This window comes from Gopherus evgoodei, chromosome 5 (genome assembly GCF_007399415.2).
Source record: "Gopherus evgoodei ecotype Sinaloan lineage chromosome 5, rGopEvg1_v1.p, whole genome shotgun sequence".
NCBI lineage: Eukaryota > Metazoa > Chordata > Testudines > Testudinidae > Gopherus > Gopherus evgoodei.
This window is the reverse complement of record NC_044326.1, coordinates 43,804,133-43,830,044: the sequence shown is the minus strand read 5'-3', so window position 1 is coordinate 43,830,044 and position 25,912 is coordinate 43,804,133. Positions and strand designations below refer to the sequence as shown.

Sequence of the window (25,912 nt, the reverse complement as noted above, 5' to 3'; positions counted from 1 at the left end):
TTTGTGCTATAGCTTCATGAAGAGAAACTAGCATTTATACAGATTTGTTTAATTAGTCAGAAGACTGGAATTGTGGGCATGTATAGACATTTAATGTATGTACAGTAAATGTCTATTCAGATTTAGTTCTGTTGAGATTGAAGATATTATACTGGTGAGTTTTTGGGGTGGCGTACCTGAGTGGGAGGAGAGTTTAGTAACACATTCTTTTTAAAAATCAGTTAGGGCCAAGTATCATCAGATGGGCAGAACCTTGTTTCTGAAAACTGGACTTGTAAAACATTGGGACAGGTAACTCGTAAGAGATTGGGGGAGTCAGACTCACTTCCTTTCTGGGTTTGTGATGAAATTCTTCCCTTCCCCCTAAAAAGACAGCTGCTCAGCTACACTTCTTCGCATCTGGAACTCACTGGATGTCAATCTCGGGGAAGTGTGGAGAGAATCACCACTGTGCTTAAATTTCAGTTTTCAGCCGAGTATCAGAAATGATAGTGACAACTATCTTCTATAGTTAAGGCCCTACCAAAGTCACAGTCCATTTTGGACAATTTCATGGTCACAGGATTTTTAAAATAGTCAATTTCAAGGTTTCAAATGTTTAGATCTGAAATTTCAGGGTATTGTAATCCTGGGGGTCCCGATCCAAAAGGGGGTCATGGGAAAGGCTACTGTAGGGGGGTCGTGGGATCGCTACCTTTACTTCTGCGCTGCTGCTGGTGGGGGCGCTGTCTTCAGAGCTGGGCAACTGGGGAACAGCAGCTGCTGGCTGTGCTCCAAGCTCTGTACTCTGGAAAAGGAGAAAAAGGTGGAGAAATAACATAATATAAACAATTGAGTTGCTATATATTGTACACTGGTCAAATCAGAAAAGCCTGTGCTAGACTGAGCTTTCATTTAGACTATGTAGACCCTAGAAGCAGTTTATCGCTATAGGAATACCGGTACCTTATACTGCCAAAGCACTCCTAGTGTGGATGCAATGCTGGTATAGTGACACCCCTTTCCCCACCCTCCCCAGAGAGAAAAATAAACTATACAAGTAAAGGCACAGTTTTGCTGATGTAACTGTATCTAGGGTCTTCTGCCAGCATAGCTACGTTGGTCTGGGAATCACAACACTTTGCACCCCTGACAAAGACCGTAGTGTACACCTCACCTAAAACCTTTTGGGTATTTCTACAGAGCAATTAGACACCCACGCCAATATTAAAGCCTGTTGACTAGGGGTTATGTCTACACTTCAGTTAATAACCCACTGGTGGCCTATGCCAGATGACTCAGGCTCGCAGTGCTCAGGCTAAAAGGCTGTTTAATAGCAGTGTAGACATTCAGGCTCAGGCTGGAGGCCAGATTCTGGGACCTTGAGATGTGAAGGGTCCCAGAGCTCAGGTTGAAGCCCAAGCCCAAATGTCTATGCCTCAATTAAGCAACCCCTTAGCCTGAGCCCTATGAGCCTGAGTCATCTGGCATAGGCCATCAGCTGGGTTTTTAATTGCAGTGTAGACATAACCCCTAGTTAACAGATTTGATACAATGTCAGACGTCTTGAGAAAACTATAGGATGTCAGAAGACTGAAAATAAGCACAACATATCTCTGAAGGAAAAATAATTTACAACATTAGTGAGTTGCCTAGGATTTCTGGTAAAATATAGAGTCCATACCTAAGCAAGGTTGCCTCTGGCTTAATTTCCCAATGCAAGTATCTGTGTAATTCCACCTCCCTCCACAGAAGCAACATTATGGAATTAATCTACATTTTCTACCTTTGGTTGAATACTAAGCATGGACTGAGCTTGTGCTTTATCCTGCTTTGTTGTCTGAATGCTGTACTTTAATATACAAATACAAACATTATTAAACTAATAACTTGAAAAACTAAATTGGGTAATGTGACTTAATAGCCTTTCTTGGGCATACAAAGGGACACATTGCAGGAACTTAAAAAACTCTCTTCTAAGACATTAGAATGCTTTCGCTTTGAAGGTTTTGTAGTTCTGTACAGAAGCTGAATGTTCCCAGCTGTGTTGGAGTGAGTTAGACTGAATGAGAAGCGTGAGTTGTGAATTTTCTTGATGTCTCTCAAAGTTCCAGAGTTAAATTTTACATATCGAAATAAAAGTAACTCCTTTGTTCTAATTTCTGTATAGCTATGAGCATTTACATCTTATGACAATATGCTGAAGGCTTTGAGGGGAGAAATTTTGACATTGTGTAAAGATACTTGATGGATGAATGACTGATACTAGAAGTGACAGGTTTCAGCATAGCAGCTGTGTTAGCCTATATCTGCAAAAGAACAGGTGTACTTGTGGCACCTTAGAGACTAACAAATTTATCTGAGCATAAGCTTTTGTGGGCTACAGCCCACTTCATCAGATATCTTATGCTCAGATAAATTTGTTAGTCTCTAAGGTGCCACAAGTACTCCTGTTCTTTTTGCTGGTACTAGAAGCTGTGTTGCTCTTCACATATATGGTACAAAACAATAAAAAAAAAATTGAGCAGGTTATTTTTTCTCATTCTTTAATATTCTTGTTTATGCTGAATGTTTTGTCTGCTCTGTCTTAAATGTCTCTGACATTGTAAACATAGGAGCTAACCCAGTGAAAGATGTCATCTACATCACTGAACAAATTATGTTTTAAAAAAAAGTATCAGCTTAATTTTTTACTCATAACACGCAAAATATGTGGTGAGTTAGTGACGCCAGTAGATCTGGAGGTCCTAAAGCAACGTGCTAATGCAGACTTGTAGAAATAGCTTTGGCTGGCTCCAGGTGTTTCAGTTAGGCTCTCCCAACTAAAGCAAATGTAATTTTATGAAGCATTTGGTTTTGATGTCTGAATGTGGCTAAAAAAAAAACCCCACAACAGTGTATACTTGCATTTTATAACGGCTAGTATATTGGAGCACAAGTTATCTATACACTGTAAATGGAAAAAGGATACGTTGTCCCCCCACCCCTGATAAGTTAGTAATGACTTCAGAATTGAGGCCAGGTCTAAAATAAAACTTTTGCCAATAGGGTAGTGTTTGATTGGACATGTGACATTTCTATACTGGCAGAAACCCTAGTATGTACACAGTTACCCTTGCAGAAGCACTCTTTGCTGGTATAGCTTATTTTGTTCAGGGAACTTACATAAACTGGACCAGAAGACGAACTTTTGCTGGTATAAGCTGCATATACACTAGGAATGTTTGCTGGTGTAGCTAAATTGGTCCTACAAATAATAGCTAACACTTATTCTGCCCTTAGAAATTTCACTTGCGCTGGTTTAAATATACTGATTTAGAAACCTGTTTAGTTGGTGAAGTGTCTGTAAGCAGATCTCAAATCCTTATCCTTGAAACATCTTGCGTGTGACTTACATTATGCATTTCAAAAGTCCAACCAAACTCAGTACATTTTGTTATTTGCATAGTTACTCAGATGGGTGCAGAATTGTTTGCAGGATCAAGCTCTATGATTACTGTAAGATTAAACAGCTTCTTCAAAATGCTTTGTTTTCAAACAGCGCTGGTACAATGAAACACTACAATACATGTCTGTCTTTGGGGAGAGAATAAGAGAACCAATAAACCACATGTGACAGATGTTAGTTACACCGCTTAATTACAGGAGGGCACTCAATAGTATGGCAATGAAGCTGGTATAGGAACTTATATGGTCTAGTATTTCGCTGTGCATTTGTGACTGTCTTCAATGTTTTCCCTGTATAGAAAATCACTCTCCTGCTGATTTTCTTTTTTTAATTAAGTCACAAATTGATGGGAAGTTCTTCCATAATTGTCACTGACTATATTTCAAGTTGATGTTAATGTTTAAATGGTTCAGTGTAGTCTTGAGCTCATTGAGCTTTAGTTTCTTTTTACCTTTTTTGCGCTCCTTATTTTTAAAGGGACACTGTCAGTGAATCTTGACCTTTTTGGGTCATGCTACAAAGCCCATTTTCTCTCCTAGGCTTTTACAATAGGGAAAAGTAAGGAGAAGGAATAAGCTGCATGGGGTGGTTGTGGGGCGAGGGGAAAATTAAAATTGTGGAGAGAGGTCATTTTCTTGGACACTGCTTCTAGTTATTTTGTGTAAATACATGGTTTCTACTTTAAATTGTATTCTATGATATTGTCCTCTGAATCCTGAAATATAATACCCAGTTTTTATAGTGCTTTTATCAGTTGATCTCAAAGAACTTTACAAAGGCAGTATTCTCCTCATAGCAGAGCCAGGAATAGAACCCAGTTGTTTTGAGACGCAGTCCAGTGCTCTATCCACTAGGCAGCACTACATATCGTGTATTTGTTGTTTGTAGATTGTGCTGTATTATGATATTGTGTCAGAATGCATTCATGTTAAAATAAATACTTGATTTTTTTGTTTAGCTGTTGCCTCGCTTATAGTCCTGGTTTTTATGTGTGCTTCTGCTTGCAAAACATTTTCGATTTGTTCTTTTTTTTTTCCCTCCTCCTACTACCTTCTGGTGTATAAAGAGAACCTGAGAGTGATTTTAATGCTTGCCTTTTTACCTCTGTAATATTGTTAATGTTAAGACTGGTGTTCCCTGACAGCTGTAGGATTTCTTGGATTTCAGAGAATGGGTATTGTAAGATCTGCTGCTTTAATTGAAAAGGTGGGGTGTTGAATCTTTAACTAACACTTTCTGTTCAAAATATTGGTTACCACTGAAATTATATGGGTGTTAACAAAAACCAACACCATCCCACCAAAGGAATAAAGAATTTATTTCAAAATCCTTTCTGATTATCTCAGTTTTCAGACTCCTGGGGTGTCATAATTTCATCATTTTCCATGGTCCAACCGGGATTAAGAAGACCTGACTTTCTAGAATGCAAAAGGTAACTTTTTGTTGGCACCTATTTCAGGCTTTCTTTGTACATCGCAAAGAAGAAAACTAAGACACAAGTCCAATTTTTTCCCCCTGGGTGGGTCATGTTGTTCAGGAGGAAGGAAGCAAACACCATTGTTGATGACCTGCAATACTGTAACCTGCTTATGGAATGTTAGTAAAGTGGGGAATATGTTAATACAGAAGCTAACTACTAACTATTCTTGGTGCTGGGTTGGAAATCTAGGTTAAACAAAACTCTGACTTGGGTTCCGTAAGTAATATGGATGAATTGGTGTGTGTTTTACTGATGAGCTGCTTAGTAAAATTGGTGGTGATGGGGAACTCCTTGTTAAGAAAAAAGAATTTTATAAATATTTTTAATTGTATTCTTGAAGGGACTGAATAGTCTTTTTTACACACACACACACACACACACACACACACACACACACACACACACACACACACACACACACACACACACACACACACACACACACAATTGTATTTCACAGTTACGTGCTGAAGTTTTTATAAACTCTGGGGTAGCCAGCCTCTCTCTTCCTTCCTAGTTTTAGCACTTCTTGTTAAAATATCCAAAGAGATTGCCTTCTCTAATCCTTCCCTTGACAGAGTTAATGTTTTTAATGTGTATAGTCATATCCACTTGTTAATGCCAATTGAGTCCTATTTAATAAGGTAGTGTCCTTTTAAACATGATGATGACCTGTTGTTAGAGCTTGATGATTAGTATGTAACTTGGTGTTCACTCACAATCCTAAGGGTTTGTCTACACTACAAAATCAGGTCAATTTAAGTTAGGTTGACTTACAGCCATTGCAGCAATTAAAGTGTCTGTTGGTGTCCACTCTACCCTTCTTTTGCCAGTGGTGTGCATCCTCACCAGGAGCACTTGCACTGACTGAAGTGGAGCATTGTGGGGCTCTGACAGCAGTGTAGGACTTACAGCTGGAGCACCCCTGTCCTGGGTGTGACAGCCTGAGCTGGAGAGGAAATGTGAAATAAGAGCTGCCAAAAAACTGATAAGTATCAATTTTCACTGCTTGTAGGCTTTCTGCTATGAGATTGAGCCCTGCACCAGGCTCGCAGCTCGGGCTATCAACACCAGGGTTGGGGGTGTGTGGAAGCTTCAGCTTTGAGCCTGGCTGACATCTCGGGCTGTCAGCACCGGGCACGAGGGGCTCTAGCTGTCAGCCCTGCGGCGGGCTGACAGCCAGTAGGCAATGTAAGTAACGCAGTGTCTACATGAACACTGCATTGCCCTAACTACATAGACCTAAGTGCTACGTCTCTCGCATAGGTGGAATTCCATCAGTGTGATGGGTGACTTACATCATCGGTAGCACGGTTGTAGTGTACACACTGACAGAAATCGACATAAGCTGCCTAACATCAACCTAACTGTAGTGTAGGCCAGGCCTAAATATTACTTCTACAGCTCAAACTATGGGTGTTTCCTTTTGCACTGCTTACCCAATTATGTAAACATATCTATAGAGTGTCTAAAACGTGTGAAATACCCATGAGGTGCTGATCTATTATTTTCATGATGAGTAGCTGTGACAGTTCTTGTAAAACTCCCCCTGCTGGACATTCACCAGGCAGCCGTGTTTGGGCTTTACACTCTACACCTGTGAGATTTTTTTTATTTTTATTATTTTTTTTTAAAGTTTCCTGACACTGAGCATAGTCCAGGTATTGCCTCAGGCTTTGAGTTTCTTTGTAGGCTGTGGGGATGCAGATCTGTGTTTAGCACCCTCTCTATAGAGCTGAGCCCCCGTTGGCCTCAGAACTAGTGCTTGATTCGTCAGACTCGTCAGTGACTTAGCACACTCTTTCCCGGAGTTCCACCATGTAGGCACTCTGGCTTACACAGTTCACCTCTTCAGGGACACAAGATAGTGGAAGCAAACCATGGGCTTTGCAAATGATTCCAGAACCAATTATTCTTTACTTCAGCTAGAACAAGAAACATACAGATCCAGACAAACCAATAAACATCTGTGTGCCATTCCGTAGCTCAGTTTCCTCACCACTATTCAGCATTCTTTGGCATTTGGCTCAGTGGCTTCTAAAGAGTCCAGGAGCCTTATTCTCTAACTTCCCTCCTGCAGTTGGCTCCAACTCTGGAACATGGCATTTCTCTGGTCTCCTCTCTCTCTCTCTCTCTAAAAAGGCTGAAAGAACCTTTCTTTTATAACCTCCAGTCACCTTTGTCAGGTGACCCCAATCAGCATAATCAGATAATGGGGATCCCCCACCAGGTGATTGGTAGCTTAGTTACCTCTCCCTTGGGGTTCAGACTTGAAAAACTGGTTTGCCCTGGTAGCCAACTCTTTGTCCGCTTGTGTTTCCATATGAATAGAGGACCATCAAGGTTTTAGGTGCTCCATTGTTAGCCCTGTGTCACTGTGTGACAGATAAAGGCCTTGGCTACACTTGAGAGTTACAGCACTGGTGGTGGCTTCATAGCGCTGTAACTCACTCCCCATCCACACTGGCAAGGCACGTACAGCGCTGTATCTCCTTGGCTACAGCGCTGCTTGTACTCCACCACAACGAGAGCAATAAAGAGAATAGCGCTGCTGCAGCAGCGCTGGGGTGCCAGTGTAAATAGGGAATAATCTTAGTACGCTGTAGCTGACCTCCGGAAGCTTCCCATAATCCTTTTAAGTAAAGATAACTTTGTTTTGTTGTGATGCCTCTCTTTATTTTGTTGTGAACTCTGGTTCCCGAAGCTGCTTATCAAAAAAACAAACACAACTAGTGTTTGCTGTGAATGAGCAGAGGCAGCGGGGCTCCCTTGGGAACACTCGCAGCTAGTGTTTGCTTGAAGAGAGGGGAAGGGAGGGAGCTTGAGGGGAGAAGCAGCATGGCAAGTGGGGGGAGGTAGGGTCCATTTCAGGGAGGCTGCTTATCTGGTCTGTGAGGGGAAAAAAACAAACAGCTGTTGTTTGCTTTCAGTGAGTGAGAGAGGGGTGGGGGTTGGAACTTGCAAGGCAGCTGCTGACACAGTGTGGGCTCCAAAAATCCACACTCTCTCTCCCCCATGCTCCCTGTCATGCTCCTCCCCACCTTTTGAAAAGCACGTTGCAGCCACTTGAATGCCAGGATAGCTGCCCATAATGCACTGCTCCCAATGCCGCTGCAGATGCTGCAAATGTGGCCATGACAGTGCACTGGCAGCTGTCAGTGTGGACAGACTGCAGCACTTTCCCTACTCAGCTGTATGAAGACAGGCTTAACTCCCAGTGCTTTGTAGCTGCAAGTGTAGCCATACCCAAAGACTATAGAATTCAGACAAGCCCCATATTCAAAATGCAGTTTGACGGGGTCCTTATATCAAACAGACTTCATAAACTGTACATATACAGATTTCTCAAATCACCATGGTATCATTTGCAATTTAAGTGTTTGATTTTTTCATATCTGTATTTAGTACATTTTATAATAAAAAGGACAGTTCCCCAGTTTAAAAGTATGCTCCTGATCATTTTCCACTGCCAGATAATAAATTAGATCTTCTAGTGTACTGCTGTGATTAATTAGAGTGTACTGCTGTGATTAATTAGATATGGAAACTAGCATTTTATGAAAAGTTTTGTAACTAACTACTTTAATTCAGTTCATTCAGAGTACTTGTAATGTGTGTTTTAAAAACAGATAAACTAAACAAACTGAGCAAAAAGGTTAGCTTTTCGGCGAGTGGGTGTGGAGGGCTTGGAGGTTTTCTTTAATTCATTTGATGTCTCATTTATTCCCTAGTGCTTATTGGAATTGGATTTTGAGTGCTTCTATATATGTATGTGTGTGTGTATATGTATGTGTGTGTATATATATATACACACACACATCAACTGTCATGCCTAGGCATAACCAAAAAGTTCTGTACAAAAGTACTGTATCACATTTCCTTGAAGAAACAGAGTCCTCACTAAATTGGTGACAACGCAAAATGGAATATTTTCAGCAGGTGGGGGCAGAGGTGTTTGAACAATTTGTATAGTGGGGTTGCTGAAAGCCATTCATTCAAACTGTAAATCCTGCATATAATGAAAACGATTTCAAGCCAGGGAATGCAGGAGTGCCCCCAGCACCCGTAGTTCAGCACATCTGGGTAGGGGAGAAAAATAAACCAAAAACTAATTAGTAGAGTCCAAAATAAATGTTCTGTGGCTTTATTTTAAAATTTAGTATATGTACCCCACCTGCATATCTGCTTTTCTTTCACTCAGTCCCTCCATGTTTGCTTTTATTCTTTGTTGCTAATATACAGAAAACTCAAGTCTTCATTCTCATCTAAAGGAAGTGCTTCTTGCTTCCCTTCTGCTAATGATTTAATTTTAACAGCTGTACTTTAGAAAAGGAATACTATTATCAGCCCCTTTAAGCAAAAAAATTTTCTTTTTTAAATGTACTGTCTCTCTTCTGAACTGAAGTTTTTAGGAATGTTGCTCTGGAAAAGCACTGCTCAGTGATTCTCCATCTCCAGTATGTAAAGTGATACTCAGAATGATTATGACTTAGGGAAAATAAAACTAAGTAATAATCAGCATGGATTTATTTATCTAGAACAAATTCTGTCAAATCAACCTAATAGCTTTCTTTGACAGGGTAACAAGCCTTGTGGATAAGGGAGAAGTGGTTGATGTGGTATATCTTGACTTTAGTAAGGCTTTTGATACTGTCTGACATGACCTCATAAACAAACTAGGAAAGTACAATCTAGAGGGAGCTACTATAAAGTGGGTGCATAACTGGTTGGAAAACTATTCCCAGAGAGTAGTTACCAGTGGTTCACAGTAAAGCTGGAAGGGCGTATTGAGTGGGGAGTGCAGGAATCAGTTTTGGGTTCTGTTCAATATCTTCATCTATAATTTAGTTAATGGTATAGAGAGTACACTTATAAAATTTGCAGATATCAAGTTGGGGCTGGGGGAGGGTTACAAGTGTTTTGGAGGATAGGAATAAAATTCAAAATCTGGACAAACTGGAGAAATGGTCTGAAGTAAATAGGATGAAATTCAATAAGGACAAATGCAAAGAACTCCATTTAGGAAGGAACAATCAGTTGCACACATACAAAATGGGAAATGACTGCCTAGGAAGGAGTACTGCAGAAAGAGATCTGGGGGTTGAAGTGGATCACAAGCTAAGTGAGTCAACAGTGTAATACTGTTGCCAAAAAAGCAAACATTCTGGGATGTATTAGTAAGAGTTGTAAGGAAAACATGAGTTAATTCTTTTGCTCTACTCTGATTAGGTCTCAACTAGAGTATTGTGCCCAGTTCTGGGCACTACATTTCAGAAAAAATGTGAACAAATTGGAGAAAGTCTATAGAAGAGCAACAAAAATGATTAAAGGTCTAGAAAACATGCTTTATGAGGGAAGACTGAAAAACTTGTGTTTGTTTGGAAAAGAGGCGACTGAAAGGGGACATAAGTACATAAAGTTGTTACAAGGAGGAAGGAGAAAAATTATTCTCGACTTCTGGGGCAGAAGCAGCAGCAATGGGCTTAAATTGCGTCAAGAGTGGTATAGGTTGGACATTAGGAAAAAATTCCTATTTGTCAGGGTGATTAAGCATTGGTTATGGAATCTCCATCCTTGGAGATTTTTAATATCATGTTAGACCAACACCTGTCAGGGATGGACTTAGATAATATTTAGTCCTGCCATGAGAGCAGGCGACTGGACTAGACAACTTCTCGAGGTTCTTCCAGACCCATAGGCATGTACAGCACATTTCATTAAGGTGTATACCCAGGGAATTTTATTTATTTATGCTTAAAGGTGAACATTTATTGAATACTCAGTCATGAAGGACCTCATTTTTATTCATCAAAAAACTAAAGAAACAACTTAATTTTTTTTAAATTAACAACTAAACTTTACTTAAAAAGACACAAAATACCAAATATTTACTGTAGTGATAACCAGATGTTTACAAAGATACAGTCAATTTTCATGATCTCTGTCTTTAACCAGATAATGAGCTAACCCAAATTAACCAAAACAGATTTAAGGTTTCTTCATCATCTTGTCCTAGAGAATGAGACGTTGCTCACCAGGTGTTACGGACTTAAATTCCTCAATCACATCATTGTAATTAACTGACGAAGCCAATTCTTGTTCAATGTACAAAATCATGAGTGAGTCGACGCGCTCTTGTACTTCTTAGTTTGTTATTTACATGTGCTAGTTTTGAAAAGGCTCTTTCACATGAACAGCTTGTAACAGGTAAGACTGCAAAGCATTGAATAGATTTGTGAAATGTCTGGAACATGGAAGACCGATCCGATTCCTTTAGCCAATCAAGCCACTCTCTGGTGGTGTTTGTAGTGCTAACCTTAGGAACAGATCAGTCATAACCTCGAAGCAATCAGACTTCAGCTTCCAACTCATCCAAAGACACTTTAAATTTGTTGGCAATGATTCTTATATTGTCCCTGCCAATGTATAAGCCAGGGGTCAGCAACCTTTCAGAAGTGGTGTGCCGAGTCTTCATTTATTCTCTCTGATTTAAGGTTTCGCGTGCCAGTAATACAGGTATTCTCTCATGCTCCTTTTTTGTATCAAAGTGATGCTGGGACTCAAATGCGTCATCAGTACTAGAGGACACTTTCCTCTTCTTAACTGGAGGAATCAATATCATTCTCTATACACATTTTCACACTTTCATTGAAAATAGATTGAAAATATTCTGGGCCACTTCTCATCGAAGCCTAAGAGTTAACGCAAGCTTTTCATCCCTGTCATTGCAGTAAGTTAGTTGAGATTTGGAGCACGAAGAGCCTTACTGACTTTTACCACCATCTAGAGAATAGGGTGCATCATGTGAAGGGCAAAGATGAACTTGAATGAATTTAGTTCATGGATAAGGCCCCTGGGCTTTTATTTTAGCATCAGCAAGGCAAGTTGTTTCAGTAATCTCTTGTAAAATGATGGAGTAGTTTTGTTTTACAGCAGCCACTGCTTCTGCTCTGCGTGCCCATCTTGTGTTTGATAGTGACTTCAAAAGTCTTCAACTGGGCTCCTGCTTCTTGTGAAATCTTCCCCATTGCTGAATGTCGCACAGAACTCCCTTCCATGAAGGCATAAAGAGTCTGAATAATACCAAAAAAATCAGGTTTTTTTTCCTTGAAGTGCACACATGTAGTCGGACGAGATGCAAACAATGTGCATGGCAACGTACATAGAGTATTTCACTGTTTCTTTCTTTACATTTCATTTGAACTCCTGCAATAAATTCAGACATAGTAGATATATCATTGGAACAGACAGATATCACTGATGACCAGTCAATTTTAAGAATGCGAAGGACGTCATTTAACTGGTCAAAAATAGACTGAGCATGAACTGTTAATAGTCTCTGAACAGGCACAAAATGTTCAACTGGACTGTTTTTCATTGTCAAAATACTGCACCACAACGGACACCTGTTCATGGTGTCCACAGTCAGTAGTGTTATTGAGACCATTTTTCCATTTAGTGAAGACACAATCTTTTGTTGCACAACGTTGTGGAAGGCCACAATTAAATCATTTTGGATGCGATTACTCAGATAGCATTTCGAGGAGAGTGTTGCACATGCTTTGCCATTACGAGATCGTATTTTTGGAGCATATTGACAAGATTAAGAAAAACCTGTCAGCTTTTTCATTGTGACCCCTGAATGGTCTCCCACCTTTTGCCAAACACAGAACAATGTTAATCAGTCGTTCCATTACACTTTGGTTATGGCACCATTCTTCTTGTTTAGACAGATAAGTCCTGCTTGCCCTCATCCAACAGTGCATCAATACATCATTAAAACTTGACCATGAAGAACAGCTCAACACATGAGATTTTAACAGTTGGTGGTTTTTAAAACATTTGTTAACCCTATGCCAATTTCTGAATCCCTTATCAATAAATGCTGGATCAGTGTGTCCTTTGTTTGCTGGATCATTAGAGGAGAAGAAACGGCAGTAAAAGCAAAACGCTGCATCCTTTGATGGACTATATTCTAACCACCTATACTTTTCATACCAATTGGACTGAAAACTTTGTTTATACCCTATTTTACTTCTAGGAAACATGCTCAATCTAGGATGATAAGAACCTCTTGATAATTGAGACTGGTGTTCTAATCTATTTATTGGAATATCACAGACTGGGTCATCAGATGGAATGTTTGATGGCTTTGAATAGGAACTACGCTGACCTGAACTAAGAGACAGTCTGTTTCTGTTGGTCATTACTCAGTTTATTGCAAGCACTGGAACTGGCAGCGGCATTATCTTCATGTAAGTTCTTAACCGAGGAGTTAGAGGTATTTGCACTACTAACAGCACATTCATTATAATTCAGTTTTTCTGTTCCTTTTCTTATCTTAACAACGAACTGTATATTATAAAATTAAAAGGGAGTATCATATGATTGAATGAAAACGTAAAGCCAGGGGCTTCTTATGCTGTTTCAGTAGAGTACACGCGACAAAGATTACAAACACTGTAGACACTGCACTGGGCATGCCTGATGTGGCCACTTATATAGGTCAAAGAATTTTCTAGAATAGTAGTCAGAGGGGAAGGGGAGGACCAATGTAATGCGGCGCCGCAGTAGTGTGGACGCATGCTGCGAACGAATGTGGGCTTTCTATACATTTCTGCAACATCTGTATTACGCAATTTGGCACTTATTGCATAATACAACAATCCATATTTTAAAACTAAAAGAGTGCATCATGCGATTAAATTAAAACGCAAAACCACATATTTGAGATATTAGACTCATAGACTTTAAGGTCAAAAGGGACCATTATGATCATCTAGCCTGATCTCCTGCACAATGCAGGCCACAGAATCTCACCCATCCACTTCTATAACAAACCCCTAACCTATGTCTGAGTTATTGAAGTCCTCAAATTGTGGTTTGAAGACCTCAAGCTACAGAGAATCCTCCAGCAAGTGACCGGTGCCCCATGCTGCAGAGGAAGGCAAAAAACCTCCAGGGCCTCTGCCAATCTGCTTAGAGGAAAATTCCTTCCCAGCCCCAAATACCCTGAGCATGTGGGCAAGACTCACCAGTCAGCACCCAGGAAAGAACTCTTTGTAGTAACTCGGATCCCAACCCATCTAACATCCCATCACAGACCACTGGGCATACTTACCTGCTGATAAGGGGACGGGGTGGGCAAACGTTTTGGGCTGAAGGCCACATCAGAGTGGGGAAATTGTATGCGAGCAGGAGGTTAGGGTGTGGGAGGGAATGTGACGTGGGAGGGGGTGCGGTGTGCAGGATTGGGCTCAGGGCAAGGGACTGGGGCAGAGGAGGGGTGCAGAGCGTATGAGGGGGCTCAGGAAAGGGAGTTAGGGTGCAGGAGGGGTACAGGATGCAGGCAGGGGGCTCAGGGCAGGGAGTTGGGGGGCAGGGTGCAGGAGGGGTTCATGCTCCAGCCCAGCGCTGCTTACCTAAAGCGGCTTGGGGTGGTAGCGGCACGCTGCCTGCCCTGGCCCCAAGCCACGCCGCTCACCTCACCTCACCATGTCCCTGCGCGGCTCTTGTGGGAAGGGGGGCCACAGGGCTCTGCACGCTTCCCTTGCCACACTTTCAGGTTCCTCCCCTAAAGCTCCCATTGGCTGCAGTTCCCTGTTTCCAGCCAATGGGAGCTGTGGGGGGTGGTGACTGGAGCAAAGGGCGGTGCCTGGAGCAATGCATGGAGCCCTCTGCCCCCCCCGAGCCCCAGGGATGTGGTGTCGGCTGCTTCTGAGAGTGGTGCGGGGGCCTGCGGCACCACGGGGCAAGTCCTGCGGGCCGGATCCAAAGCCCTGAGGAGCCGGACCCGGGCCGTACTTTGCCCATCCCTGCATTAGGGTGTGCCTGGGCACACCCAGCACACCCTGGGCACATGTCTATGTCCAGGCCTGTGTTTCTGTGGTGATCCATCAATGCTTGCATAAGCATGAAGCATCCTTTTGTGTTTGTCCTCAGAAGCAGTTTGGGGTGAGGGGTCAGAAATGGGAAAAGCATCCTATCTATTGCCCTACCCTGATTGAGGACATCGTATCTCATCAAATCTTCTATTGTTTCATGGACACATTCAGCCCAACAAGCCTGTGAAGTAGGAGATGTTTGTTTGTCTTACAGAACTGGATGACAACTGCCTGTACTGTAGACATCCAATGCTCGGTTGATCGCTCACCCACCAATAGCAACTGGGGAACAATTACCATCCATTTCTCTACTGTCGGAGCAGCTCTTGTCTTGGTGTCTATGCACTTTAGTGCTGGGATGAGTGTGGCATACAACACCAGGAATGTGGCCTTCCACATACAAAATTTCTGGAGCTGTTGCTGATCATCCCAGATTTGCATCATGATCCAGTCCTACCACTCAATGTGTATAGTACAGGCCCCTGAAACACTGTTACATTGTGTACAGTTTGTCAGTGAATACCTACAGTATCAGGTTAGCTTTTTTGCTATCTTCCACTCATCGTCAGTATCCCCTCTGTCTCAACAGTGTAGTTCTTGCAAATATGAAAAAATTCCTTACCCTGTCCTTAAAATAGGCAAGAGAAGTTCCACTGATCTGTGTGGCTTCTGGTGGTAAGGTGAAAACTGCAAAAAGGTAGCCAAATGTTCACTCTCTCTGTTGAAATAGCTATGTCAGTAGCAGTATTCTATAAGAACTTCTGTGGTGTGGCAGAGGTCTGACCTTACTCCCCTGGGTTCTGTGCTTCTATGCTAGCCTCAGTGGCTCACTGTGACCCTCCACATAGCCCTTCTCTCTCTAGGGCCAGGGTTACAGTCTACTGAGCCCTTTTCATCATAGGCCTGCAAGGAGGTTGGTGAGAGAACTCCCACAGTCTCTGTTCAGCCTCCTGTCCTGACAGGGGCCTGACTTCCCCTTGCAGGAGATGTTCTTGTAGCGGTGGGTTGGGGGGCACCCGGGCCCGCCCTCTACTCCAGGTTCCGGCCCAAGGACCCTAATGGTGGTAGTTGTTGGCAGCCAACCTTTCACTGCCAGAGTTGCAACATTTCCCTGAGCCACTTCCCCACAGCTCTCCTGCTTCTTCCTTATTCACCCTTACCTTAAGGCTTCTTTAACGATGGTCTGAGGGTGTCTTCAGTAACCAGCCCTTCAGTCACACTTCCTCACCCCTGGCTCTTTCCTGTCTGACCGGAGTGAGCCCTTTTTATAGTATCAGCAGGGCCTTAATTAGAGTCAGGTGGTCACATTAACTGAATGGCCCCACCTGACTCTTTGCAGGTTAATTAGAGTCAGGTGTTCTCATTAGCCTACAGCAGCCCCTGCTCTGGTCAGTCAGGGAACAGAAAACTGTTAACCCAGTGGCCAGTATATCTGCCTTGTGCTATACCCAACTGGCCTGGGTCTATCACAGTGGGTAAAACTTTTTCTAGTTTTCTAGACAAGTCCTTAGTGGACACCACCTTCTTTCTGTCAGAATTTCCCTGCTCACTTTTGTGGGAAGCTGCAGTTCCAGGTTGTTATGTAACATCACTATTCAGATCCTTCAACATTCTTGTTAAAGACCTCTGGCAAAGAGGGAATAGTGAGGACCTGGTTCATGTATTTCAAATCTAAGTTACATTTACTTAAATATAGCTTTCTTATTACATTATCTAAATTGCACAAATGTTGGGAGCTCTTCTTTGCAGAGAAAAAACTTGCTAGAGATCTTTCGCTTTTTGCAAAAACTTCATACAATTCTTAATAGATGTGCATACCCCTCTTTTTTTTCAAGCCATTTGTTCAAACACTTGCTTTTAGTTACTGCAATAACAATGTATCTTTAACATACTGTATAGTATAGAGTATACATTTTAAATTTTTAAATACATTTGGAATACGAATTTAAATATTTGTCCCATTCCAAGCTATATTACTATTTGAGTCAATACTTACAAAATATTTAAACCTAAACTGCAAAGATTTCTTTTTGCTTACGGGCTCCCTTTCTCTATCAAACTTATTTACATCCAGAATTAGGTTAAAAAAATGTCATGACACTTCTGAAGGCTGAGCTGCAGCATTTCCTTTTTCCACCTCAACTGTTGCTGATGTCACAGTACCATAAATCCAGAAATATTGCAAAATTCAAGGGAAATGAGATGTGTGTGGGGGTAACAAAAGGAGGAAATGAGTGAATGGGATAGAAGCCAAGCATCTGAGCAGTACATAGGAAGCTAGCAAGGTTGGCACAGGTAACTGTAGACTTAACTGCTATAGCAGAGAGGCTGCCTTTATCATGCCTAGTCCATAAGTTTCAGAGTAGCAGCTGTGTTAGTCTGTGTCTGCAAAAAGTCCATAAGTGGCTCTCAGGTATTTTGAGAGTACTCTTGTTTTAGGCTGTTTTAGGTAGGAGAATCCACTTGCCCAGATGTTCTCACACCTTTCTTACTTTTCCACTGGCTGTTGGTGGGTCTTCTTAATTTAGCCATGTTACTTTCCTTCCAGACTTCAAAATTATTTGGTGGGATGGGACAAGGAGAAAAGAGGGATGATCGAAGAAAGGAAACAATTCCCACATTCTCTGCAATATTTAATATCTTTAGGTAAGGCAGACCTACAAGCTGATCTAGTAGCAGGAGCAGACGCTGTGTAGAAAGAATTTAGAGTACTCGAATAGTATTGCACAGATAAAACCAAAATTGGTCTCAATCAAAATGAGCCATGTGAAACATTGACTGCTGTCTTTAAAACATTTGCATGTATTTCCTATTCCAGAAAGGCCAGTCTGCCTCTACATTCATACCAGTAAACTTTTTTTATTCAGCTGACTAGTGACATTTTTGTGAGAGTTTAAATGTCAGTATAGAACACCTCTTTCACTTCTGTTATAATGTACAAGTTCTTGGCACAAACTGTGCTTTTTTACTTCAGATTTAGAAGATTTTATATTCTAGAATCTTTTTAGAAATCAACAAATTGTAATGGAGTTTAGGGGTGTGCGTGTTATTTTAAGTAGCAAGTCATTAAAGGTATCTAATTGCTTTCACTTTAACAGCCGCTGTGCATGTATGACTCCCTGATTTCCTAAACCATTTAGCACATTTTGTATTCCATAAGGTACAGAGAGCAGATTAGACAAAGTCTGTACATAAAATCTTCACTTGGTCTAAGCAAATAATGGATGTAAACTTTTTTCAGTGAGAAGCATTTAAAGTTACAAGTTGGTCCAAACTGTGTGCCAATATTATGGGGAGGAAGTGAAAACTAACCTTTAAGAAATCATATTGAAGTACAGTTTAAACAGGATAATTTTCACCTTCTTGATCTGTATGAGGTGAAAATTGAGGAGACAAAGTAAAATAAGTTATTTCTACTGTAAAAGCCTCTTTATATGTCTTATATCACCCTAGCATGGGAAGAACAGGTTGCCTCTCCTAAATTTGGTGATATATATTTTTCCCATTACAAGGGTCTGTGCTAAACGTAGGTGCCGACTCTGTGTGTGCTCTGGGGCTAGAGCACCCATGGAAAAAAAAGAGCGGGTGCTCAGTAGCCACCCCCAGTCAGTTGTTTGATGTGCTCTGCTGATCAGCTGTTTGGTGGGCCTCTCACATCAGCTCCTCCCCTTCCATGCCCTACACCTCTTACCTGCTGCTGATCAGCTGTTCAACGGTGGGACGGAGGCGCTGGGGGGAGGGGAGGAGCAGGGGCAGGAAGAGGAAGAGTGAAGGCAGGGCGTGTTTGGGGGTGATGGGGCAGAGCGGGGGCAGGAAGAGGCAGGATGAGGGTGGAGACATGGGGGAAGGGATGGATGGGGGGTGGAGCACCCCCAGCGAAAGCTGAAAGTTGGCATTTTTGGTGCTAAATCCAGTTTCCACTCAATGGATCTTTCCAGTATCTCAATTTTTTTTATGGAAGATAAGATCTGCAAGGGTCCTATTTTTAAAGTGGTGTCAGGTTATACTCGAGCCAAGGGGAGGTAATGGGGTTATTTAGTGCTTCTGAGATGTAGGTGTGGATAATATTTATCCACAGGGGGATGGGGAGTGGGAGGAATGAACTTTCAGTGTGGTAGGACCAAATGATGAGTGATAGGGAGACATATAAACAATTACATATTCATTAAAGTTAATGGCCAGGTATCTGGTTTGCCTCCAGTAGAATCTATTAAGTATTTTAGATTAGATGTGAACTGCTTTTCATTTTACATCAGATCCATTTCCACTTTTCATTCCACTGATGTTCTTTTTTTCCATTTTGTCACAGATAAGGATGAGTAATGGATAATATTTAGCCACTGGTAACATTGGGCAGCATTATGGAAGTCTGTTTGCTTTGGAGATAAACTTCTTGAGTGGTGAGGTGGTGAGTTTGGGGGTGCATCTGAGCATGGCTTAAACAGGTTCAGAGGCATAATCATAACAATAGACAGTACTCCAATGCGTGTAATAGCTGCAGAGATGCAGGTATACTTCTGATTCAATGAACTATTCTAATGATCTGTGACAGTACATACACTTCCCCTTTCAGATAGTACAGAAAGTGTTGTAAAATGGGCCATCTTTATGGTGATAGCCCTAGTCAGTTTCTCATTGTTACTAGGTGCATAGGTGGGATTTCAGCACTAGTGATTTTCTGTCTTAAATTCTGTGTCTGAGCTAAACAAAATGAAATTCATGATATTTGTAAGGATCTGTGTTGATGTGAACTTTGATTTAACTATAAAAAGAAAGTTTGACATTTTTCCCTCCTTATTTTGAAATATAATAAATGTTTGTGGATGGAATGTTGCCTAGTGGGTAGAGCTGGGGCCAGTGGGGCTAGACCCTTGACTTCTGTTCCCAGCTCTGCCACTGAACTGCTGTGTCCTTAAGCAAGTTGCTTCACCTTTTGTGCTCGTTTCGCCATCTGTAAAACAGAATACCTACTTGTTAAAGGGGTTTGTGGCTTAATTCACCAATGGACCTGGATCTATCAGTGTAAAGACTCCTATTGACTTCAGTGGTCTTAGGATCAGGCTCATAATTCACCCAATCCTTTGAGAGCCTAAAGTCAGAGCTACTTGAAAGTGCAAAGTATTATCTACAACTGTGCTTCATAACCATGTGTTTTATTTTACATAGGAAATCAAGATTTTCCTAATATTTTGGCAAGCCATGGTTTAGAAAGTACTACGACTCGTGCTGTCGGTGATCACACAGGAAGTGGTGTGCATCCAGAATATCTTGCTTATGGGTTGGTTCCTGTCTTTTTCATCATGGGCCTTTTGGGGATCCTCATCTGTCACATGCTTCAGAAAAAAGGGTATCGGTGTACAACAGAGGCCGAGCAAGAAATTGAAGAGGAAAAACTTCGCGAAAAGATAGGTAAGTAATGTCAATGTCTTTTTGTTAATTTGTATGCAGTATGTTACTAATCTGGAATGATCCATAGCTGGACTCTTCCCCCCAGCCCCACCTCCTTATAATATATATCCTCTATTAAATAGTTTAAGAACATTACCATTTGATTGTCTGTTAAGTCAATTACTTTTGGCCATTCCCAACCTAACCAAGTGACCTCCATTGGGAAAGTCTACCAATTCCCAATGCCAGTCCTCTAAAATATACTTTTGAAATCTTGTTTTGAAGTTTCAGAGTGTACAAACTACTTCATGGAGACAAGGTGGGTGAGGTAATATCTTCTATTGGATTAATATCTGTTGGTGAGAGAGACATGGTCTCTTAGAGTCTCTCTTACTAACAGACGTTGTATGACCTCATCCACCTTGTGTCTCTAATATTCTGGGACCAACACGCTACAACAACACTGCATACAAAATACTTTATAGCTTTTGTGACTATAAACTGAGATCTGAGTAGCTAACCACTTCTTTGTATTTCATTTGCTGTCAGGAGCAGTAGTGTGCTGTGCATAACTCTTTTAAAGATAGATATCCATAAACCAGCATTTATTAAAGCATAACTTTTTGGTGTGTGTTTAATAGTGCAGATACTTTAATTTTATTTGAGTAAATTTAATACTCTAGTACTACGGTTTTCACCCTCTCTTTTCTCCCCTGTTGTGATGGATTGGAACATTGGTGTGCTCTGGCTGTATTCTTTGGTATTCTTAGCACATTTGCTGCTATCATTTTTTTTCCCCCTCACCTTTTTCCTTTTTTCCTCTCTAACTTTTGTTCTTTTGTACTCTTGTTCTTGTCCCCTTACTTGTCAAAAAGTACTTGGAGTGTATGTTAGTAGCTCCATGAATTCAGTAGCATATGGTGCAGAAGTTACTTTTTTGACTTGGGAGCAGAGGAGAGAAGCTTAGGCCTAGTAGGTTGTTCCCATTGCTGTCTGTATTGGGAGGTCTTGTGAGAGCCTTGGGTATTTTTCTTTAACTTTGTAGCTGAAAGTCAGATAGGAATGGTAGGGTGAGTTCTATTGAGGAGACAGGCAGGAGCTCCTCAGTGAAGCAAAGAGAACAAGTAGCTTTAGGGATAATGCTTTCTTCCTTATTCAATATTTTAATTTTATTAGAATAGGAAAGTGACTCTCTCTATTTTTGTTGCTACATAGGGTTGCCAAGTGTCCAGTTTTCAACTGGAATGTCCGGTTGAAAAGGGAAACTGGCAGCCTCCCGTCAGTGGCCTCTGCCACCGGGGGCGGGTCAGGAAGAGCAGCTACTGCTGCTGGAGTCTGAAGGAGCGGCTCTGCTTAGCAGCTGCTGCTCTCCCTGCCCCACCAGCCTAACAGAGAGAACTAGCTGGCTGGACTGGGCTCCGAAGTAGGTACTAGTGCCATCCAGGGGTGTGTGTGTAACCTGTCTGCCCTCCTGCCCTGTTGTGTCCCGATTTTCCAGCTCCTCGCTTTGGGGACCAATTCCCCCTCTGCCCCAGTCCCTTGCTCTAGGGACCGACCCTGCTGTGCCCCGAATTCCCCGCCCCAGCCCCTTGGTCTGGGGACTGACCCCTGCCGTGCCCCAGTTGGACAGGTGGGCAGGCTCTGTGCCAGCTCCTGCAGGCCCAGCTCTGCAGGTGGCAGGTGAGTCCCAGGGGCTGAGAGGGCGAGTGACAGGACGAGGGTGGGGAGAGAGTGTGGGAGGGAGACACGTGGGTGGTGGGCGGAGCCTCGGAGGAAGAGGCAGGGCAGGGGGTGGGACCCCAGGGAAGGGATGGGGGTTTATTTTCAGGGATTAGAAAATTGACAGCCCTATAAGAGAGTGAAAGGCAGTGGTGTATTTATTATCCAGTCACAGGGTCAATTTTCACCCCTTATACTACTTGGAGAAGGCTTTTTGTGAGACTCACCCCCAAGAGTTCTCAATTCAGAGATTTTGTACACAAGTATATTTATATATTCATTATATTTAGTGCCTTTTCTTAAAGCCCTGGCTCCTGGAGTCATGCTGTTAAATGAAAATCTTGGCTTTCATTTTAAAAAAAGTTTCTATCCCTGTGTTGTATGGAAAAGCTTAAAAATGCAAATCCTAAAGGTTCAAACACTAGAAGGCAAACAAAATCTAAAATTTCGTATTTTTATAAAATCTTTCAATTTTTAAGATAATCTCATGATTTTGGGAGGGTCTGGCTCGTGATATTTGAATGCTTGGGGCTGGCAGTACTTGACTCCTGTAGTGAAAGGCACTGATTTTACAGTCTTAGATACTGAAGTCTGTTGTGGTTAACAGTATAGCAGGGCAAACTTCCCTGTAACAACCCATTACTTTTCTATTAGTCAAATGTGAAGCATTCCAAATGTGGTAGTTTAATCTCCAAACCCATTTTCTGCTGAGCCTTATATTCCTTCTGCTCTCTTAAAATTGAGGTGAAGAGGAGGATGAAAGTGATGATAGAAATTTGAAAATACATAAAATATGGAACTTAAGAACTCAGCCCTGATGTCTTTAGTGAGAGAATCTTGCCTGAATAAGGGCTACAAGACTGTCTTCAGGATTGTTACTAAAATCAATAAAAGGTGTTTTGTTTTAATATGGCAGTGATTTAATACATACATATATATATATATATATATATATATATATATATATATATATATATATATATATATATATATATATATATATATATATATAATTTTTTTATTCCGTGAGAAGTTTTCCTTACTTTACCATAGGAAAAATAATTTCTAGGAGGCAGTAATACTGATTATATGTTGTTGTTTTTCCCCCATAGAAATGAATGAAAGTGTAAATGACAATAACGATACTGTGGGGCGAATTGTCAACATCATTATGAAAAATGAAGGTACAGTTTAAAATCAGTGTTCTCCATTAAAGATGTGAATCCCTCTGATGCAGTTTGATACTATGTAGCTTTTTTGAAGTGTTTCCATAGTATATTATAGGCTTGCTTCATTCCACTACACTCTAGTGTCTTGTGAATCATTAAAAAAGGGATAGAGAATAAGATGGAGAGTATCTTGTTGCCCTTATATAACTCCACGGTATGCCCACATCTTGAATACTGCGTACAGATGTGGTCTCCTCGTCTCAAAAAAGATATACTGGCATTAGAAAATGTTCAGAAAAGGGCAACTAAAATGATTAGGGGTTTGGAACGGGTCCCATATGAGGAGAGATTAAAGAGGCTAGGACTCTTCAGCTTGGAAAAGAGGAGACTAAGGGAAGATATGATAGAGGTATATAAAATCATGAGTGGTGAAAGTGAATAAGGAAAAGTTATTTACTTGTTCCCATAATATAAGAACTAGGGACCATCAAATGAAATTAATGGGCAGCAGGTTTAAAACAAATAAAAGGAAGCTCTTCAGTCAGCCTGTGGAACTCCTTGCCTGAGGAGGTTGTGAAGGCTAGGACTATAACAGTGTTTAAAAGAGAACTAGATAAATTCATGGAGGTTAAGTCCATTAACGGCTATTAGCTGGGATAGATAAGGAATGATGTTCCTCACCTCTGTTTGTCAGAGGGTGGAGATGGATGGCAGGAGAGAGATCACTTGATCATTGCCTCTTAGGTTTGCTCCCTCTGGGGCACCTGGCATTGGCCACTGTCGGTAGACAGATACTGGGCTCAATGGACCTTTGATCTGACCCAGTATGGCCATTCTTATGTTCTTGTTTGCACACACTTAACGTTCTGAAATTGCTTTTTAGAATAAGACTTTCCATATTTTATCTAAAGTTAATTTTTTTTCTTTTGGAAGGTTGGTTCATGTCAGAACTTTAACTTGTCTCTTTCACCAACAGAAGTTGGTCTGATAAAAGATATTATCTCACCCATCTTGTCTAATATCCTGGAACTAACACAAATGCAAAACTGCAAACTTGCTTTTCCTGTCATTTCTATTTTTTTTTAACTTTTCAGTCTTTGCAAGAGGCTGAATTTTCTTATTTTTAAAAGGAGAAGATAAAAGAACTTGCTTGTTTGCTTAATGGTAACATCAAAGCCTATTTGGGAGCATTTAAATACTACCATCACATTGAATGGCTTGAAATGGAGGGGCAAGTTCCGATTGCTGCACATGTGTGAGTGAGGCAAAGGTTTTCAGTGAAGTAGGGAAAACAGGACAGCAACACTGCTGTTTACTTTGTAATGGTTGTATCTAAACAGTGGAAAAAGAAAGAAATGTTTGGAAGGGAAGAGAATGCTTCTGAGCAGCTACGCAGACATGAGTGGTGCCTGTGTAGCATTCTTCTCGGTAACATTGATGGAATCTGCTCTTTTCAGCATAAAACAGTTGGGTTTACATGGGTTTTTAGAGAGTTGTGGGATCTTAATCAGGGAGTAGCTGCTCTGTATTGAACTGCTCTTCTAGTAGTTTCTCCCAGTGTAAATTTACGTACAGGTTAAGACTGCCCCTAGACCACTAACTTCTCCTTTGTGGCATCCAACCTGCAGTGCATAGCTGAACTAGTGATCCAGTAGCAGTACAGCTCTAGGAATATGCCAAAAGCAACACAAAGGCTAGTATCTATATGGATGTCCTGAAAGGTAAGGGAATGGGACCAGTTTTTCCTCCGGAAACTTGGGCTTTTTCACAGTTGAAGGCCTTTCTGTACATTCATAAATACCCTAAAGAGAGAATTTGGTGGCAGTTCAGAATTAACTTGTTTATAATTGGAATATTTTTTTTGTGCAGGTTGGGAGTTGCTAGCCCTCAATATGTTGCTTTGAATGTGTCATCGGCCTATAATTCTTAGTAGTTTACTTTGAGGTTGTGTAGTACTAGTCTGTACTGTTACACAGCTGCTTATTTTACCAAAAGGCAGCATTATTTTAGTAGTGGCTGAAATGATTCATTTGAGATCCATTCAAATAATTAAATATTCATTAACCCTACTAATCTTTGACTTGTGGCCTGGAAGCGCTTTTTAGGCAGAGTGATCAGTACTGATAGATTGTGTGCATGTTATTAATGGCAAGCATTCTCATAACATAGACAGTAATATATGTGCTTTGCATTGGGACTGAGATATGTGTTCTATAGCAAGAGTAACTTTACCTTCTCAATATAAATGCCCATAAATTTCAGTAATTGGGCATTTCATAGAATTGTAGGACTGGAAAGGACCTTGATGCCTTTGGCATCTTGCGTTTTGGAGATTCCATAATGCAGACTTCTCTAGTCTAGATGGAACTAAATTCAGAACTCTTCAGTTCAGCTGTGAGATTGCTGTTAATGCACTTTAGCTAAGTGGGTTCTAGGTCAAAATTAGAATCTTCAGCTTGCTTACTTTTTACTATCTTTTTTGATTATACAAGGACATAGCAACACATTTCTTATAACAATGTCTGTTTATGCTTTTTGCAGCAAATGCTGATATGTTAAAGGCCATGGTGGCAGATAACAGTGTGTGTGATCCTGAAAGGTAAGGCTTCCTATTTTAACTGTGTATATTTTCTCTGCATGTCAAGATGTACCCTGCCAATGATTCTATGTTAATTAAAACTGAAATCTCAGTGAAATTTGAATCCTTTAAATGCTATTTTGATAACTGAAAGTTTGTTCACTCTAGGTTTAGATTGAATAACATTCAATAGCAGTCATTTGGGAGCTTAATCACAGGGATACTACTTCAAAGATGCAGTTACTTTTTAAAAAAAAAATAAAAAAA

General features: G+C 41.1%; 1 protein-coding gene across 2 annotated transcripts in view; it reads left to right on the top strand.

The window, feature by feature from the left end:
- Positions 1-25,912, top strand: part of RELL1 (RELT like 1) — a 44,085-nt gene that overhangs the window by 3,076 nt on the left and 15,097 nt on the right. The window contains exons 2-5 of one of the 2 annotated variants that reach the window (XM_030563590.1): positions 4,774-4,859; positions 19,958-20,200; positions 23,011-23,082; positions 25,609-25,666. In XM_030563590.1, the coding sequence (XP_030419450.1) occupies positions 20,092-20,200; positions 23,011-23,082; positions 25,609-25,666 (239 nt within the window). In that variant the 5' untranslated portion in view covers positions 4,774-4,859; positions 19,958-20,091. The remainder of the gene's footprint in view (positions 1-4,773; positions 4,860-19,957; positions 20,201-23,010; positions 23,083-25,608; positions 25,667-25,912) is intronic. The other variant, XM_030563589.1, reaches the window with a different exon arrangement.